The sequence below is a fragment of the Balaenoptera musculus genome, chromosome 20 (assembly GCF_009873245.2).
Source record: "Balaenoptera musculus isolate JJ_BM4_2016_0621 chromosome 20, mBalMus1.pri.v3, whole genome shotgun sequence".
Taxonomy (NCBI): Eukaryota; Metazoa; Chordata; class Mammalia; order Artiodactyla; family Balaenopteridae; genus Balaenoptera; species Balaenoptera musculus.
Genome location: NC_045804.1, coordinates 34,749,350 through 34,767,903, shown reverse-complemented (window position 1 = coordinate 34,767,903; position 18,554 = coordinate 34,749,350). Strand labels below are relative to the sequence as shown.

Sequence of the window (18,554 nt, the reverse complement as noted above, 5' to 3'; positions counted from 1 at the left end):
CTAGAGAAAGCCCGCGTGAAGTAACGAAGACCCAACGCAGCCATAAATAAATACATACATACATACATACATAAAAAAAAGAAGAAAGAAAGGCTAGCATTTATGAACATTAAGTTACAGACCAAAGTTTAGATGTGCAAAGCAGTGGTGATTGTTTCTAAGCTTTGAGATCATGGAACTGATTACCTTATATCCCATCAGTTGATGATTTGTGATAGAGCCACAATGGCGAATAAAAGGTCATTAAACAAAGTAATGTTATTTATTAAAGGTCATCTATATGCTCAGCACTGTTGTAAGTGCTGCATAGGAGACATGGAAGAGGAAGTAATCTTACTGGATATATATTCCACATGAAATGGTAGAGAATTGTATATTAAAATTGAATATTTGTTACTTAGTTACATCAGAAATTCTGAGAAGTCAGGGTAGACTGCTGTGGTCAAGATGACTTCATAGCCTAGAAAGGAATTGTGGAAGACCTTGAAAGATACTTAGAATTTCATTAGGCAGATGAGAATAGGATATGTATACATGAACAAAAATATGGGGATGTGATAAGAGATGCTATATTTGGAAGTCAGCAGAGAAATCATTTCAACCAGAATTTGAAGGGCTGTATTTTTGGGGCATTTAAGTCTCTCAGGGAGGACTCAAATAGCAGAAAAGTACAGTTCTCAGTCCATAAAGAGTTCTAGTTTCTGGGAGAATGGTCAAGTTGGGATGGAAAACCAGTTTTTATGTAGCTGACTAGTCTGTTTTCTCAAGGGAACAATGGATACTTATCCTATTTTTCTTCTGTTCATTCATTAAGTCATGATGAAGTCTTTGGTGTAAAGATTTGCAAATCAGTATTTTTCAGAATACTGGGCTAGAGATGTTTTGAGGCTAGCCTCTCCATATTCCATGAAGCTTTCCTGACACCATCGTGAGATGAATCCAGTCATCATAAAGACCAGAGTAGAAGAGGTACAGAAATAAAGAAAAGTTTGAGAACATAAAGCTGTGCCTTATTTGCAGGCACAGAGTGGTAACACCAGTCTGATTATAGATAACTTCTGAACAAGTGAGCATAATGTAGAGATGTTAATAAATACTTAAGGATGGTAGAATTGATAGATGGCTTAGCGGTCGTTGTGGCTTTGTGTATATATGTAAAGAATGCAAAAGAAATTTTGAGTAAATACTTCTACCAAATTACAAGAAATTTCCAGCAAATATTTGTAAATATCCATTCATTCAGTCAATATTTGAATGCCAGCTATGTTACAGGCATGTGCCAGGTACAAGTAGAGAGCACAATAGAGAGTTCTTGTTTCCTCATATTATGATTTAGTGAAAAAGATAGGTGATTGAAGCAGTAATAAAATAAAATGTGATGACTGGTGATAGGGGAAGTATATGTATCCTGTTTTAATGCTTCCCCATAGCACTAATTTATTATAATGTTATTTGTGTCTCAAAAGTTTTGGCTAAAAAATTATACATATGTAGGAGTATGTCATAGTAGGATTGATAATTGTTTTCTGTGCTCTGAATGTTAACATTTATTCTCAGCAAGTGAGAGCCATACTGTACCCTCTTGGTTAGTAAGCTTTAGCGACCTGTATGCTTTAACTTGTAAGCTTTCTATCTCACTGTTCTAAGTTAAACATGTCCTCTTCATCTTCTGTTTATTTTGTGTCTTGGCGAGCTCTTTGGCCCTCAAGAGCTGATTAAAAATATGACAATGATAGTCTGGTCTTAGAACAAAAATAACTATATCAACAAAGGAAATATATCACACTGGATATTAAGGACATGGTGGAAGAAACAGTATGAAGATCAGCAGGCAACTGAGGATTGCCTGCATAATGTTTGTAGACATTTTGAAAGATGTTTAGTGGGAGAACTGAACAACGTTTGCGCAATTGGAAGTTGCACAAAATTATAGCCAAAAGCATATTATAACTTGACCAAATTTGAAGACGATCCTGGAGAGATTCCTTGGAGCTCTGATTAGGTTTTTGGTTCCAGGAAGACTTCCCAGGCATTAATTGCTTTGGTCCTGATAATTGGAGTTTTGTGTATATTGAGTGCTAAGAGAGCATATCATGGGGAGAAGTTAGAGCAGACCTCCAAAGCTATGTGACTTCTAATTTGTTATCTGAAGGAATAGTAAGGATTAACCAGACAGAAGGATCTAGGAATGAGGAATGTGAGAAAAGGTAACTACTGCCTAAGGCTATGGTTAGGGGTGCTTGACAGTTGGATAATAGCTATACAGTTAATAGTTGCAAGGCAAACCACATCTACTTGTGAAAAAGATGTGAGCTGTTTAGCTACATATACTTAACCATAAAATAAGACTGATGTATTTTTAATAATGTATACTATATTTTCACTGGCAAACCACTAATTTCTTCAGGTACTATCACAGTGTGAAAATGCTTCAGATGCATTTTATATCTTATTTTCGTAATAACACATTTTCATGAATTGAACTTTAGAAAATATATCTGAATATGTGGTGAAATGGCTTGCAGTTTATCTTTTTGGTAAATTTATAATTTTATATATTAAATATATTACACTGTATTACAACACTATGTGTGATAGTGTCTTTATCATAAATGTTTTACTATCTCTGACTTTTGAGGTGTTCTAATGACAGTGCTAGAGACTATTAGCGTGCTGTGGGTGTAGTTTAGTTCTCTTTGAAGATGTAGTTTAGTTCTGTGGATGTAGTTTAGTTCTCTTTGGAGAAGACTGTATGGAACTAAAGTTCCCTGGATAATCTTGCCTTGCCATGAAACTGTTAATGTGCTTATCCTGCTTGACCCCTATGTGATCATGTATTCTTATCCTATAAAATTGTATAGATTTATTTGCTAGTAAATGGTCTCAAAGTATTAGAGTCTGTCAATATTCCTCATAATTTGTTCCGAAGAAGGAAGTTTGGGGATTTATTGTAATATTTTATCCTTTTGTTGTTTCTTTTGATTTTTTAAAACAGTTTATATGTTTTCTATTTCAGGTGTCCAGCCTAAGCACCTAATTTCTTTCTTTTCCTATTTCCATATTACTTTTTAAATATCTCTTATAGTTATTTTAATACTTAATCATATATTGCCTTTTTTTAAAAAAGCTATTTTATAAAGTATTTGTTGAGTCTCCAATTTAATTGCAAACCTTTGATGTCAGCTTTTGATGGTTTTATGAGTTCATTTGATTTAATGTTGTTTAATAAAGTTTTAAAAATATTTCTTAAGGCCTTATTTTAGTTTAATAAAATTTTCAAGATGTTACTGAGAGATTTGACTTTGTTTCTTTTTTTTTTATTAAGATTTATTTATTTTGGGGGGCTGCCTTGGGTCTTCATTGCTGAGTGCGGGCTTTCTCTAGTTGTGGGGAGTGGGGGCTACTCTTCGTTGCGGTACGTGGGCTTCTCGTTGTGGAGCATGGGCTCTAGGAGCGCGGGCTTCAGTAGGTGCAGTTGTGCGGGCTTCAGTAGATGCGGCACGTGGGCTCAGTAGTTGCTGCACAGGCTCTAGGGCACATGGGCTTCAGTAGTTGTGTCGCATGGGCTTAGTTGCTCCCTGGCATGTGGGATCTTCCCCGACCAGGGATCGAACCCATGTCTCCTGCATTGGGAGGCAGATTCTTAACCGCTGCACCACCAGGGAAGTCTGACTTTGTTTCTTAATTAAATGAAATGTTAAACTTGTATAAGCCAAATAATTTTTTTTCTCTTTTGTTTCTTTTTAGTGAATTGGTACCATCTTATGATTCAGCTACTTTTGTTTTAGAGAATTTCAGGTAAGAGTTTTTGACAACTTTAGTGTTTTTTTGTATGTGTATGTAAGTAAGAGCCAGGTAGGTGTCGTTCCTGGGTAGCGTACAGACCTAATGAACTTTGTCGCTCAGTGTGTAGTCTTAGAAGAAACAAGTTTTGTATTAGAAATGTAGAGGTCATTTGTCTGGATTGTTTTATATCTTCTAGATGGATTGCTTCTCTAGGGTGGGGAATGGAACTTTTTTTTTTTTTTTTTTTTAAAGAAGAGGGTCTACTTAGCCTTTGCTAATAAGGTAAGGTGAATGGGATGATAGAGATCAATGAGCCCTCCTACCCATCCTCAGAAGTCCATTTGGGTCCATTTATCTCAGTGCAAAGTAAGAAATTGTGGATGAGAGGGTATTATTGTAAGAAATTTGTAAGCTTTGTAACTTGCATGCTAAGTTCGTTAGCTTTTACTGCTTTTTCTCTAAGATTAGAAGCCAAGATATTAAAACACAAAGGTCCTAAGGGACTTGTCTTAAAGGGCAGCAAGGAAGTGGGGAATGAAGAATATAAAAGGTCTTGCCTTGGGAAGAGAAAATCCCAAGAGGTGATAACCATCAAACTAAGGCCAAACTGAGAATTTATACCACTCCCCATTTAATTTGTTTTTTCTTATGGGATAATTTTGTGGCTAAAATATAAACCGAGGATTACCCCACATTTTTTTTCCATATTAAAAAAGGATAATTATACTGCGGGGATGTGAGGAAGAAACTTTTTTTTTTTTTTTCCTTTAACGGTGGCAGACTGCTTGTTGAAGTGGTAATTAGATTCAAGGCACTTAGTTATATTTTTCTTTTCCCTTAAATGACGAAATTTTGAGGGTTTTTTTTTTAACCTGGAACTTAAAAGATACTGCTGAATATTTCTGTATCATTAAAGTTTCTTTTATTTCAGAATGTTAGTATATATAAATTTATACAGTGGAATCTTGACTTCTTCAGTCACCTTCATTTACTCGTCCAGGACTTCAAATAAGTAACATAAATAAAGTGGTTGGGTTTTGGTTTTGCCTGTTCGCTATTTCACAGCAGTTTTGATCTTGGGATTCAGTTGGTTTTCTTTTACTTTAGTACTTTGCGCCAGAGAGCAGATCCTGTCTACAGTCCACCTCTTCAAGTTTCAGGACTTTGTTGGAGGTTAAAAGTTTACCCAGTAAGTTTTTCATTATTTCTATAAATTTTGAAACCAAGATCTTTCTTTCAGGGTTTTATAGTACACTGGTTCACTTTTTTAGTGGAGAAAGGAATTAATGACAATTTTATGTTTCTTTATGGGGTATGTTGCTAAATCTGTGTAAAAAATGAGTTAAATATAAACAGTGTAAACACTGACATATTACTGAATCTTATTTCACTAACAACATTTAGAAGAAATGTTTAAAATTCTTATTTTAAAAATCATTAAAAAAAATACATTCACAGATGGTCATCAAAAACACATGTGTGCTGACTGCATACTCATGGTGCATTCCAGTATGTTTCTTTGACCTGTAGATTTGCTGCATATTGGCATCTGGACCCAGTGGTATGATGAGATGCATAGTCAATTCCTATGGCAAGAATATAAGCAGTAGTGTATGCTTTTATCACATCATATCTAGTTGCATATCTTTTTGTCATATTGATGCACATTGCCTACATCTGTTAATTCACTGGAAGTCGCAGAATAGTGATTCTCATTTTGTTTCTTTTTTGCTTATTAGGTGTAATGCTTTTATAAAGAGATGCTTACCTTTACCTATTGTTTGGTTATCCAGTATTACAGTTCATATAGAATAGGCAAGATTCTTTCCTGTTATTTAGTGATTTTCCTTATTCTCTGAAAGTAATTAACTAGGTTTTTAAAAAAATATCATTATGAACTCATGGATTTATACATATTTAGTCTCTTTAAGTTGGCTTCTGTGTCACTTTGCTCTGACCCTAATAGTCTAGTAGTGACTTTAGTAGTTAGCTTTCTTGTCCTCTTCCGTGGCAAGATGTTCTAGTCTCATCTTGTACATTTCCTACTCTGTACCTGAAATTGGTCATTTTATCCAAAAATCCCTGATTTCTGTTAGTGGGAGAATTGTATTTCAAGACCAAACTTGGCGTTAAGAGTGCTCATTTCTACCAGGTTAGTCACTGTTTCTAGGCTTTCTTCATGAACAGAACTAAGGAATTACATAGGCAAATGTATGTGGGGGTTTGGAAAGGGGGAGGGGTTAATATGTATGTATGTATGTATTTAAAGATTTATCTAATAGACTGTATTTTTTAGAGCAGTTTTAGGTTAACAGCAAAATTGAGTGGAAGGTACAGAGAGCTCTATTCGCACCCTCTGCCCCTGCACATGCACAGCCTCCGCCACTATCAACATGCCCTGTGCCAGAGTGGTACATTTTTTTCACTTGATGAATTGACACATTATCACCCAAAGTCCTAGTTCATTCTTGGTGTTACACATTTTATAAGTTTTATTTGTTTGTTTTTAGCCCAAAGACCATACTTTGAGAAAAACTGGGTAGGAGTGTGCTTAAAATTGAAGTGGAAAAACTCCAGCCATCTTAATAGAGAAAAAATATTTATGAACACTTTAAAATTGCTATATAATCGTAGAATATCGGGGTGTCACATGTATGTATGTATTTTTTAGAGATAAAATAACTCCTGAGTTAATGCTCATGTTTACAATTCAAATTAAGGATTATAGAGTTTTTTAAACGTAATCTCTTTACATTACACCTGTATCTCCTTTCCTCTATTCTAGGGATCCTACTTTTTGAAGCCATAGGAAATGATAGAATTATCTCATAATCAATCACTTATTTGCCTTATTTCACCTTACAAACACAAAAATCTCAGAAGGAGAACTCTAATTCTATCATTGATTTGATTACTGAGAAATGTTTAAAATTTTATTTGGAAATATACTCTCCACATTTCACTATGCCATGTCTGGACAACAGTTAGGGTGTTCAAAGCTTGTTCTTTAGTAAATTCAACTGGAAGGGCTAATGGAAGCAATATTTCCTGAATTTTTGTGTGTTGAAAATAGTTTGTATCCTTTATAAGCTAAAGCCAGTATTGCTGGATGCAAAATCCTTGGCTCATGTTTTCTTTCACTGGGTATCTTAAATATTCAATTCCATTTTCTTTTGGTAAAGTCTGATGATAAACTGATCCTTAAAAGTCATTTGCTAATATTGTCTAGATGCCCAAATAATCTAATTCTTTTTAAGTCCAATAATTTACTACTATATGTTTTGGTTGTTCTCGGTCAGTATTCTCAGTTACATGCTGGGCTCTTTCAATATGAAGCTTTAGGCTTTTTAAAGATAACATTTCCTGAATTATAGTTTTAAATATTTACTTTGTTTCTATCTTTGGTTTTCTCTCTTGGGACTTGTATTATCTTCATTTTGCATCTTCCTTGCCTGTCTTCAATATTTACCACTTTCTCTCTGATCTTTTCAGCTTTTTCTTCATTTCTTTTTAATTTTTACAATTTTCTTTTGTTCACTTTTTTTTTGAAAGATATAAACTGTTGTGCTTATTTGCTCTTGTGTTCCTTTTAGTTCAGTCTTTATTTCTTAAATAACTTTTCCTTTTATTTCTCTTTCCTTAGTCCTATTACCTGATTTCTGAGTTTTTCTAATACTGATTTGTGTTATTCTTTCATATCATATTATTTTCTTTTCTTCCTGTGGGCCATCATATTACTTTCTTAGTGTCTGTTAGGTTGTTTTGAAATAGGTTACAATTTTGATCTTTGAGTATGTTTTTCTAGGGTACTTTCAGTGTCTGTAGGGATGTTATTCTGCTCTTTATTTTCTCTTTTTTTAATTTTGGTAAGTGATGCATAACATAAAATTTACCATTTTAATCATTTCTAAGTGTACATTTAGTAGTGTTAAATATATTTACATTGTTTTGTAACCAACTTCCAGAACTCTTTCAACTTGCAAAACTGAAGCTCTCTGCCCGTTAAACAGTAATTCCCCATTTCCCCCTCTCCTCAGCCCCTGGCAACCACCATTCTACTTTCTCTATGAATTTGACTACTCTAGATACTTCATATATGTGGAATCGTAACACAATAACATCTTCTTGTTACTGGCTTCTTTTACTTAGCATAATGTTTTTAAGGTTCCTCCACTTTGTAGCATGTGTCAGAATTTCCTTCCTTTTTAAGGCTGAATAATATTCCATTGTATGTATATACCACATTTTGTTTATTCGTTCATCTGTCAGTGGACACTTGGGTTGTTTCTACCTGTTGGCTATAGTGACTAATGCTGCTGTGAACATGGGTGTGCAAATATCTCTTCAATATCCTGCTTTTGATTCTTTCAGATATATGCCCAGAAATACTATTGCTGGATCATACGGTAATTCTGTTTTTAGTTTTTTGAGGAACCATATTGTTATCTACAGTGGTTGCACCATTTTACATTCCCACCAACAATGCACAAGGGTTCCAGTTTTTCCATATCTTTGTCAGTAGTTTTTGTTTTCTGTTTCTTTGATAGTAGCCCTCCTGATGGGTGTGAGCTAATTCATTGTGGTTTTGATTTGCACTTCCCTAATGATTAATGTTGTTGAGCATCTTTTCATGTGCTTATTCATGGCCATTTGTATATCCTGTTTAGAGAAATGTGTATTCAATTCCTTTGCCCATTTTTTAATCAAGTTTTTTGTTGAGTTGTAGGAGTTTATATATTCTGAATATTGACCCCCTTGTTAGATACCTGATTTACATGTATTTTCTCCTATTCTGTAAGGTTTCTTTTTACTCTGTTGATTGTGTCCTTTGATGCACAGAAGTTCTTAATTTTGTTGTTGTCCAGTTTGTCTATTTTTGCTTTTGGTTTCATATCCAGGAAATCCTTACCAACTCCAATGTCATGGAGCTTTTCCCCTATGCTTTCTTCTAAGGTTTTATAGTTTTAGGACTTATATTTAGATCTTTGATCTATTTTGAGTTAATTTTTTTATGATGTAGGGGTCTAACTTCATTCTTTTGCATGTGGATAGCCAGCCAGTGTGATAACAATCAGAAATCTGGTGCCTTGCTTTCTGAGAGATTTCCTGGTTCTTCTCCCCTACTCATCTGGACCTTTTCCTTCCTTTGTTTGTATTATTTCTATGCTGTTTATCTTTTATTTTCCTCCTAGCATTTCCTTTGCAGTCTTTTGACCTGTCCTAAAAGGCCTACATATTCGTTTTTAAGAGTTTAGAGTGACTAGACTGCATTTAGTTTTCAGACTTTTTTATATTAGGCCCCCTTATACTCTGTTATATATTATATTGAGCAACTCTTAAGTTTCAGCTGTCATATGTGGCTTGTGATGCTTTTCAGTGACTAACTTTTGGCCATTTTGTGGTTTTCCTTCTTTCTGGTCCATTAGATGTCCCATTGCTTCTCTCTCCTTTCTCCCACACTGTTGATATCATGCAGGTCTTTGTGATTATAATTGGTATGTCTTTACCTGCTTGTGTTTTGGGGGCTGTGGAGATAACCTGTCATTTAATTTTGTTGTAAATGTTGTTTGTGAGCTTTTGGTTTTGTTGTTCAGTTGTTTTGTTTTGTTTTATGTTTGGATTTAGAGAGTTGTAAAAACTATGCTGGCATTGTGGCAGTCTCTCCAGAATCCTCTGCCTATTGAAAATTCTTAAGCTAGGGACTTCCCTGGTGGTGCAGTGGTTAAGAATCCACCTGCCAATGCAGGGGACATGGGTTCAAGCCCTTGTCCGGGAAGATCCCACATGCCACGGAGCAACTAAGCCTGTGCGCCACAACTACTGAGCCTGTGCTCTAGAGCCCATGCACGACAACTACTGAGCCCGCCTGCCACAGCTACTGAAGCCCATGCGTCTAGAGCCCGTGCTCCACAGCCAGAGAAGCCACCACAGTGAGAAGCCTGCACACTGCAACAAAGAGTAGCCACTGCTCGCCACAACTAGAGAAAGCCCACATGCAGCAACGAAGACCCAACGCAGCCAAAAATAAAGAAAGAAAAGAAAAGAAAAGAAAATTCTTAAAGCTAGTATTTTGTTAGAGGTACAGATGGCATGTCAATAAAAGTAGTAAAAATTTTGTTCCTTAAGATTATGATAGGGCTTCCCTGATGGCACAGTGGTTAAGAATCCGCTTGCCAATGCAGGGGACACGGGTTCGAGCCCTGGTCTGGGAAGATCCCACATGCCATGGAGCAACTAAGCCCGTGCGCCACAACTACTGAGACCCTCGTGCCACAGATACTAGCCTGTGCACCTAGAGCCTGTGCTCCGCAACGAGAAGCCACTGCAATGAGAAGCCTGCACACCGCAATGAAGAGTACCCCACACTCACCGCAACTAGAGAAAGCCCGCGTGCAGCAACGCAGACCCAACGTAGCTGAAAATAAATAAATAAATAAATTTATTTAAAAAAAAATTATGATAAAAATTAAGTCAAAGAAATTTCTAATCTTATTATCTGTTAAAATTAGGAGTGAAAAATGTTCATTATCTTTTATTAATGGATTTCATTCCAGGGAAATCGTTTTAGGAACATAATTTAAAAGAAGAAAAAACCCCCAGCTATTTGAACAAGGATATTGGTTGATTTTTAAAAATCAGTGTAATTTGCTATATAATTTATGTTCAGTAATATTCACTAATTTTAGCAAGTTTTCACAAATATATATAGTTGTATAATCATTGTCACAATCATGACTTTTATCACCCTCAGAAGTTACGTAATTTATCCTTTTCAGCTAATCCTTTTTTCTCCTTTCCTGGCCCCTCTGCAACCACTGATCTGTTTTTGTTACTATAGTTTTGCTTTTCCAGAATTTCATATAGTAGGATTATACAACATATAATCTTTTGTGTCCAGCTTTTTTCACTTAAGTGATGATTCATTTATTCGTAGTATTTATTGAGTGATTACCATGTCAAACCCTGAAAGCTGCCTCAGGACATTTTGGAGCAAAGTAGCCTAGAAATGAAGGGGTTAAGAAGTACATGTACCCTCTATAGACATATTCCTGCCCTCAGCCCTCACAGTCTAGTTGGGGAAACAGATCTTTATACACATAGTTATAACAAATGTAATCTTCTCACACAGTACTGGAGAAATACAGAGGGGAATAATTGTACTCATAAAAATCTCTGTAACAGAAATTTAAACAACTTTTCAATCTCCAGACAGAATCTTATGTGGAATCCTAACATATAAAACATAGAAATTATATTTAATTACTTTCAGCATCAATCAAGTGTTACCTTTTTCTATTTTACTCTCTTTTGATCTTATATATCTTTTTTTTTTTTTTTTTGGTCTCATTCCTAGTGAAATTGAGGCTTTTCTTTTTTTGGCGTTTTTCTTCGGGGTTTTGATTTTTCTTGGCGGCTCATTTTTAAGAGTTCTGCATGTGTTAAAACTCTTAACTCTTTTCATAGTAGTTGATATTTTCTTTATAGTTTGTGTGCTTTAATATTTTCTTTTTTTTTAATTGCAAAAGTTTTAAATTGTTATAGATTCAGACCTCTTGGTCTTTTTATTATCTCTTATTGCTTTTAAGCTTAAAACTACTTTGCCATCCAGATATCAGGCACTAATCTGTATTTTGTTTGTTTCATCGTGGCTTGAATTTTTACATTTAAATTGATCTGGAGTTTGTATAACATCTTTTTCTTTTTTTTTTAAGGATGGAAATGGAGTTGTTCGTGGTTACTACTTATCGGTGTTTCTGGAACTCTCAGCTGGCTTGCCAGAAACTTCCAAGTAAGACATGCAATTAAGTAACAAACTTTAGTGTGTGTTTACATACCCTCTTAGCATTTTTTATTAACTACTTTTGTTAATTACTACATTATGTCTGTTAAGATGTATACTAGTATGGAATCCCTGGCATAGCATGATGGCATAGACTGACAGTTCTCAAATTATATGGCCTCAGGACTCTTTATACTCTTAAATTTTATTGGGAATCCCAAAGAGTGTTTCTTTATGTGGGTTTTATCTATTGATATTTTCTGAATTAGAAATTGAAACTGAGAAAAATTTTTAAATTTTTATTAATTCAGTTTAAAGTAATAAACCTATTACATATTAACATAAATAACATTTTTCTTGAAGAATAACTGTTTTTCTAAAGCAAAATAATACTTGGTGAGAAAACTTATTGATGTTTTTTAAAAAATCTCTTAATGTATGGCTTTTCAATTTACTGTAATAAGTTGTTTTGGTTGAAGTATATGTATAAAATCTGGCCTCAGGGATTTTGGATTTCATATGTAGTTGGGAAAAGTTTTTTTTAAATGAGATACAATTCACATACCATAAAATTCACCTTATAAATAAGTGTACAATTCAGTAGATTTTAGTATATTCACTGAGTTCTACAGCTATCACCAATATCTAATTTCAGAACATTTCATCACCCCACAAAGCAACCCTGTACTCATTAGCAGTCACTTCCCTTTCCCCTCCCCACCCAGTCCCTGACAACCATTAATCTTTTTGTTAGGGAGGAACACTTTAAAAAGCAGTCTTAGATAATTATGAATTATCTTTGATTTTACCCCAAAATTGAACAAGTGGTTGTTTCTTAAATGTAATTTGCAATATGAAATCTGGAACCATATCAGTGAATTTATTTCACTCTGTTACACTAAAATCTGTTCGTTTGGTATGAGATGTCTGCTTCCAGCTATGATGGAGTAATGGAAGTAACCGTTTCTTCTGCAACAACTGAAAATAAAAACAACATTTCCTAGACACTGGACATGAGACAACAAATGAAAGCGATCCCTAGAGACAAGAAATAAATAAATCAGATCTATGATTGCCTCGCTTAACCTTGAGAAAGTTTTCAGGCTGTAACACGTGGAGGCAGACTGCAAGAGTTTGGCTGACTCCTTGAGTTGAGGAGACAGTGCTGAGTGTCTAGGAAGACCAGCACACCTAGAGTGCAGTGGACAGAACACCAGAGGAGAGAGCTGCACAAAGAACTCCAGAGATTTGTAGAGAGTTCTCTTCAAATATCAGCGGAGTACTGAGTAGGGCATGCACGTGAAGGAACCTACCTGAGGTTGGGAGAATAACCATCTGAAAGGATTAGAGGGAGTGGTGCCTGGTGCCAGTAACTGTGTCTGTTCCTACCACTATAGTGGAGAAACTTGTAATCCATGGGACACTGGGTGAAGTACTCAGGAAATTTTTGCCTCACTAGTGGGGAACAGTTAGTCCTAGACTGGACACTGCTCCAGACCCATCTAAAAAATAAAGGCAAGACCTGAAAGGATCAAATTGTTTCCAAGTAACCTAACTGCATCCCAGAGCAGAGCTCAAGAAAATTTATAAGATTACAAAAATATCCAGCACCCAACAAAGTTAAGTTTACAATGTCTGTTGTTCAGTCAAAGATTAATTGGCATGCAAAGGGGCAGGAAGACATAACCAATACTGAGGAGAGTAATCAGTCAATTTAAATGGAGCAAGAACTGTTTTTTTGCTTGTTTTTTTAATGTGGGTTATATCTATTGGTATTTTCTGAATTAGAAATTGAAACAAATTTTAAAAATTAATTCACTTATAATAATAAACCTGTTGCATATTAACATAAATAACATTTCAATGAATAGTAACTTTCTCTAAAGCAAAATAATATTTGATGAGAAAACTTGTACTGTTTTGCGTTTTTGGAAATCTTCGTATGGCTTAAAAAAAGACAACTGGATTCTCATGTGAGAATTACGAGAGAATATTTAAGACAGTTTTTATAACCACTCCATTTGTTCAGAAGTTAAATAGAGATATGGAAGATATAAAAGACCCAAATTGAACTTCTTGAGAATGAACTATATTTGAAATGAAAAATACACTGGATGGCATGAACGACAGATTAGACATTGCAGAAGAAAAGATTAATGAACTTGAAGGCGTTAGCAGTAGAAACTATTCAAAATGTGAACATAGAAAAATGAATTCCAAAACTGAAAAACAGCTTGAAGTAGCTTAATGTACAGATATCTGGAGTCCTCAAAGGAGGGGATGGGAAGAAAAAAGTAAATACTTTCCGAACTTGATGAAAGCTTTAAATCCACAGATCGAGGAAGTTCAGTGAACTACAAGCACATGAAGCATGAAGAAAACACCAAAGCACATGATAATCAAATTGCTCAAAGCCAGTGATAAAAAAATCTTAAACTGGCAGTGAAAAAAAAGATGTTATGTTTAGAGGCACAAAGATAAGGGTGAGATCAGGTTTCTCACTGGAAACAATACAAGTGAAATGATAATACAGCAACATTTTTTAAAGGATTGAAAGAAAGAAATATTAACCTAGAATTCTATAATCAGCAAAAATATATTTTAAAAAATATAGTGAAACTAAGACATTTTCAGACCTGGACTATAAGAAATGTTAAAGTGCATGCTACAAATAGAAGGAAAATAATACCAGTTGGACCTCTGAATCTAAACAAAGAAATGAAGAGCATCAGAAATGGAAATTACCTGGATAAATAAAATTTTTTTTTCTGTTACCAAAGTAATTTTAAATGATAATTGACTGTTTAATCAAAAATTATAACATTGTATTTTGGGATTTTTAACATATGTAGAAGCAAAATACATGATAACAACAGCTGTATAAAGGCCAAAAGAGTAGAGCATGGAAGTATAATGTAAGATTCTGACAGTATATGTGAAGTGTTATAATAACAATTAAAGCTAGACTGTGATAAGTTAAAGATATGTACTATCCTATTACTTTCTGTTGCCTGCTGTAACAAATTACCACAAATTTGGCAGCTTAAAACAATAGAAAAAATTTCCCTCACAATTTTGGAGGCCAGAAATCCAAAAACTATTGCTAGGCCAAAATCGAGGTTTCAGCAGGGCTGTACTAGCTCCAGAGACACTAAGGGAGGTCCATTTCTTGCCTCCTTCAGCTTCTGCTCGCTGCCAGCATTTCTGGGCTTGTGACCATGTCACTCCTGTCTCTGCCTTTGGTCACATGGCCTTATCTTTTTTTGTCTCTGTCGAATCTTCCTCTTCTTTCCTCTTACAGTGACACTCATGGTTACATTCTGGGTCCACATGGATGTTCCAGGATAGTCCCCTCATCTCAGGATCCTTGGCTTAATCACAACTGTATATTCCCATTCACACGTTCCAGGGATTAGGATATTGATATCTTGGGGACACTGTTCAGCCTCCCACAACTATAAACTATAAAGCCACTGCTAAAATGACAAAGATATTTAGTTTATAAAGCAACAAAGGGGATAAAATTGAAACAAATCCTAATCTTAAGGAAGGCAGGAAAAGATAACAGGTAACAAAAAACGGATGGGACAGATACCAAGACGTGGTACTATAAATGGTCTGAACACCCCCAATTAAAAGGCAGAGATTGTCCGATTGCCTAAAAAAGCAAAACTCAAGTGTATGCTAACCCCAAGAAGCATACTTTAAATGTAAAGATATACCATACTAGTACTAATCAAAACCAAGTTGGAAATGTTGTTTTAATATCAAAGTAGATTTCAAAGGAAAGCATATTACCAGAGATAAAGAAGTTTATTTCATAGTGATAAAAGGATCAGTTAATGAAGAGGACATATAACGACTATAAACATTTCTGTTTATACCCTGATAACAGATCTTCAAAATACATGAAACAAAAACTGATAGAAGTATAAGGAGAAATAGACAAAAACTATTCTCTCAATTGATATAACAGGTAGGCAGAAATCATCAAGGATATAGTGCATTTGAACAGCACTATCAACCAACCTGACCTGATTGACATTTATAGACCATGTGATCCAACAGTAGCAGAATACAAATTATTCTTACATGTGCACAGAATATTTACCAAGAAAGACCATATTCTGGAACATAGAACATGTCTCAGTAAATTCATAAGTATTCAAATCATTCGGATTTTTTTTACCATAATGGAATTAATTTAGATATTAGTAACAGATATTTTGAAAATCTGACATATTTTAAAGTTAAATAACACGCTTCTAAATAACCCCTGGATCAAAGAGGAGATTATAAGAGGTTTTTTTTAAGTGTTTTAAACTGAATTAAAATGAAAACACAACATACCAGAATTTGTAGAATGCTGCTAAAGCAGTAGGTAGGGGGAAATTTATAGCACTAAATGCCTACATAAGTGAAAAGCAGAAAGGCCTTAAATCAGTGATGTCAATGTCTACTTTAATAAACTAGAAAGAAGAAGAAGTTAAATGGAAAGTAAACAGAAGAAAGGAAATAAAGATCAAAGAGTACAATGAAATAAACAAATGCTGTAGAGAAAATCATTGAAATCAAAAGGATAACAAAATTTGAGGGCTAATACTATATGACTAAGATTTATAATAAGGCCACAGTATCAGCATAATACAACATAGTATTAGCATAAGAATAGACAGATGAAGAATGGAATATACAGATTTCTTCCACTATCCAAAAGTAGAGTGGTCCTATGAAACCTTTTGTAGGCTGAAATGGCATAAAGTGAAGGAACAATTACCTTTGGACGCATCTTGCTAATGGATGCACAAAATATATCAGGACAAAGCATAGATACTCACAGACACAGTTCAAAGCTATGGTGGCTTGATACTGAGATGCTGGGTATGATTCCCAGGGAAGGAGCTTGGCGGTGCCACTCTTGCTGCTTGGAGCATGCCTCTATAATGGCTTTCTACAAAATAAGCACTGAATGCTGTTTTCACTTTTCAGCTTTTTTTGTAGAAACAAAATTTCTCTTCAGATTTCTTTTGGTTAGCAAAAACAAGTACTAGTATAGGTCCTTTTGTAAAAGTTAAGTGGCATAAAGAGAATGTTCGAAAATGGGGAATACCTGTACTACGATTCTAGAAATAAACACACATTCATTAGGAAACTATTTTTTGGCAAAGATGCAAAGACAGTGCTATGGGGAAAGTGTAGTCTTTTCAACAAATTGTGCTTGAACATTTGGCTATACATATGCAGAAAAATTGAACTTGGATCCATACCTCACACTATATACTTAAACTTACTGAAAATTGATCATAGACCTAGATTTAAATCCTAAAACAATAAAACTTACTGGAGACAACATAGGAGAAAATTTTCCTTTGGGTTGGGCAATGATAGTTTAGTTACAATGCAAAAACACAATCCATAAAGAAACACATTTGTAAATTAGACATCATGAGAATTGTAAAGTTCTCTTCTTCAAATTATGTGGATTTGTATCAAGAATATATAAGGACTACTGAGCCTGCGCGTCTGGAGCCTGTGCCCCGCGACGGGAGGGGCCGCGATAGTGAGGGGCCCGCGCACCGCGATGAAGAGTGGCCCCCGCTTGCCTCAACTAGAGAAAGCCCTCGCATGAACCGAAGACCCAACACAGCCAAAAATAAAATAAAATAAATAAATAAAGTAGCTATAAAAAGAAAAGTGCTTTAAAAAAAAAAAAAAAAAAAAAAAAAAGAATATATAAGGAATTTGAAATTCAACAATAAAAAAAAAAAACAAGGTCTCTTTTCCGTAAGGGCAAATAGTTTGTCAGACACCCCACTAAAGAAGATTTATGGATGGCAAAATAATCCTGTGTAAGATGTTTAATAGTATAAATCATTAGGGAAACAGAAATTTATCTACAGGACTTCCCTGGTGGCGCAGTGGTTAAGAATCCTCCTGCCAATGCACGGGTCACGGGTTTGATCCCTGGTCCAGGAGGATCCCACATGCCACGGAGCAACTAAGCCCGTGCGCCATAACTACTGAGCCTGCACTCTAGAGCCCGCGAGCCACAGCTACTGAAGCCCGCGCTCCTAGAGCCCGTGCTCTGCAACAAAGAGAAGCCACTGCAATGAGAAGCCCGTGCACCACAGCGAAGAATAGCCCCTGCTCTCCACAACTAGAGAAGGTCTGCACGCAGCAATGAAGACCCAACGCAGCCAAAAATAAATAAATAAAATAAAGAAATAAAAAAAATAGTAAATTAAAAAAAAAAGAAATTTATCTACAACACCACTGTGTCCTATTAGAGTGGCTATAATTACAAAGATCATACCACATGTTGGCAAGAATATAGAGAAATTTGAAGTCTTATATGTTTCTGGTGGGAATGTAAAGTGATACAACCACTTTTGTAAACCATTTGGTGATTTGTTAAAAAGTTAAACATACACTTACTGTGTGACTCAGCTAAACCACTCCTAGATATTCACCCCAGAGAAAAGGAACTAGATGTCCATTCAGAGACTTCCAGAAATGTTCATGGTAACTTTATTTGGAATAGCCAAATAAAATCAACCCTAACTGCCACCAACAGATGACTGGATAAGCAAATTTTGGTATGTCTATACAGTGGAATAACACTCAGCAATAAAAAGTAGTGAACTGTTGATACGTGCAACAATAAGAATGACTTATTTTTTTATTTCTTATTTTTTTAATATTTACTTATTTATTTTGGCTGTGCCAGGTCTTAGTTACAGGATCTTTTAGTTGTAGCATGTGGACTCTTAGTTGCGGCATGCCTGTGGGATCTAGTTCCCCTACCAGGGATCGAACCCAAGCCCCCTGCGTTGGAAGCACGCAGTCTTATCCACCACCAGGGAAGTCCCTAGGAATGACTTTTAAATTAATTATTCTTAGTGAAAGCAGCCAGATAAAAAAGAGCACATATATATGATTCCACTTACATAAACCTCTAGAAAAATGCAAACTAATCTATAGTGACAGA

At 35.1% G+C, this 18,554-nt stretch overlaps 1 protein-coding gene across 4 annotated transcripts in view; it reads left to right on the top strand.

Moving 5' to 3' along the window:
• Nucleotides 1-18,554, top strand: part of TRIM37 (tripartite motif containing 37) — a 118,790-nt gene that overhangs the window by 32,318 nt on the left and 67,918 nt on the right. For all 4 annotated transcript variants that reach the window (XM_036836472.1, XM_036836470.1, XM_036836469.1 and 1 more), the window contains 3 exons: nucleotides 3,748-3,798; nucleotides 4,894-4,975; nucleotides 11,499-11,575. In XM_036836472.1, coding sequence (XP_036692367.1) covers nucleotides 3,748-3,798; nucleotides 4,894-4,975; nucleotides 11,499-11,575 — 210 coding nt within the window. The remainder of the gene's footprint in view (nucleotides 1-3,747; nucleotides 3,799-4,893; nucleotides 4,976-11,498; nucleotides 11,576-18,554) is intronic.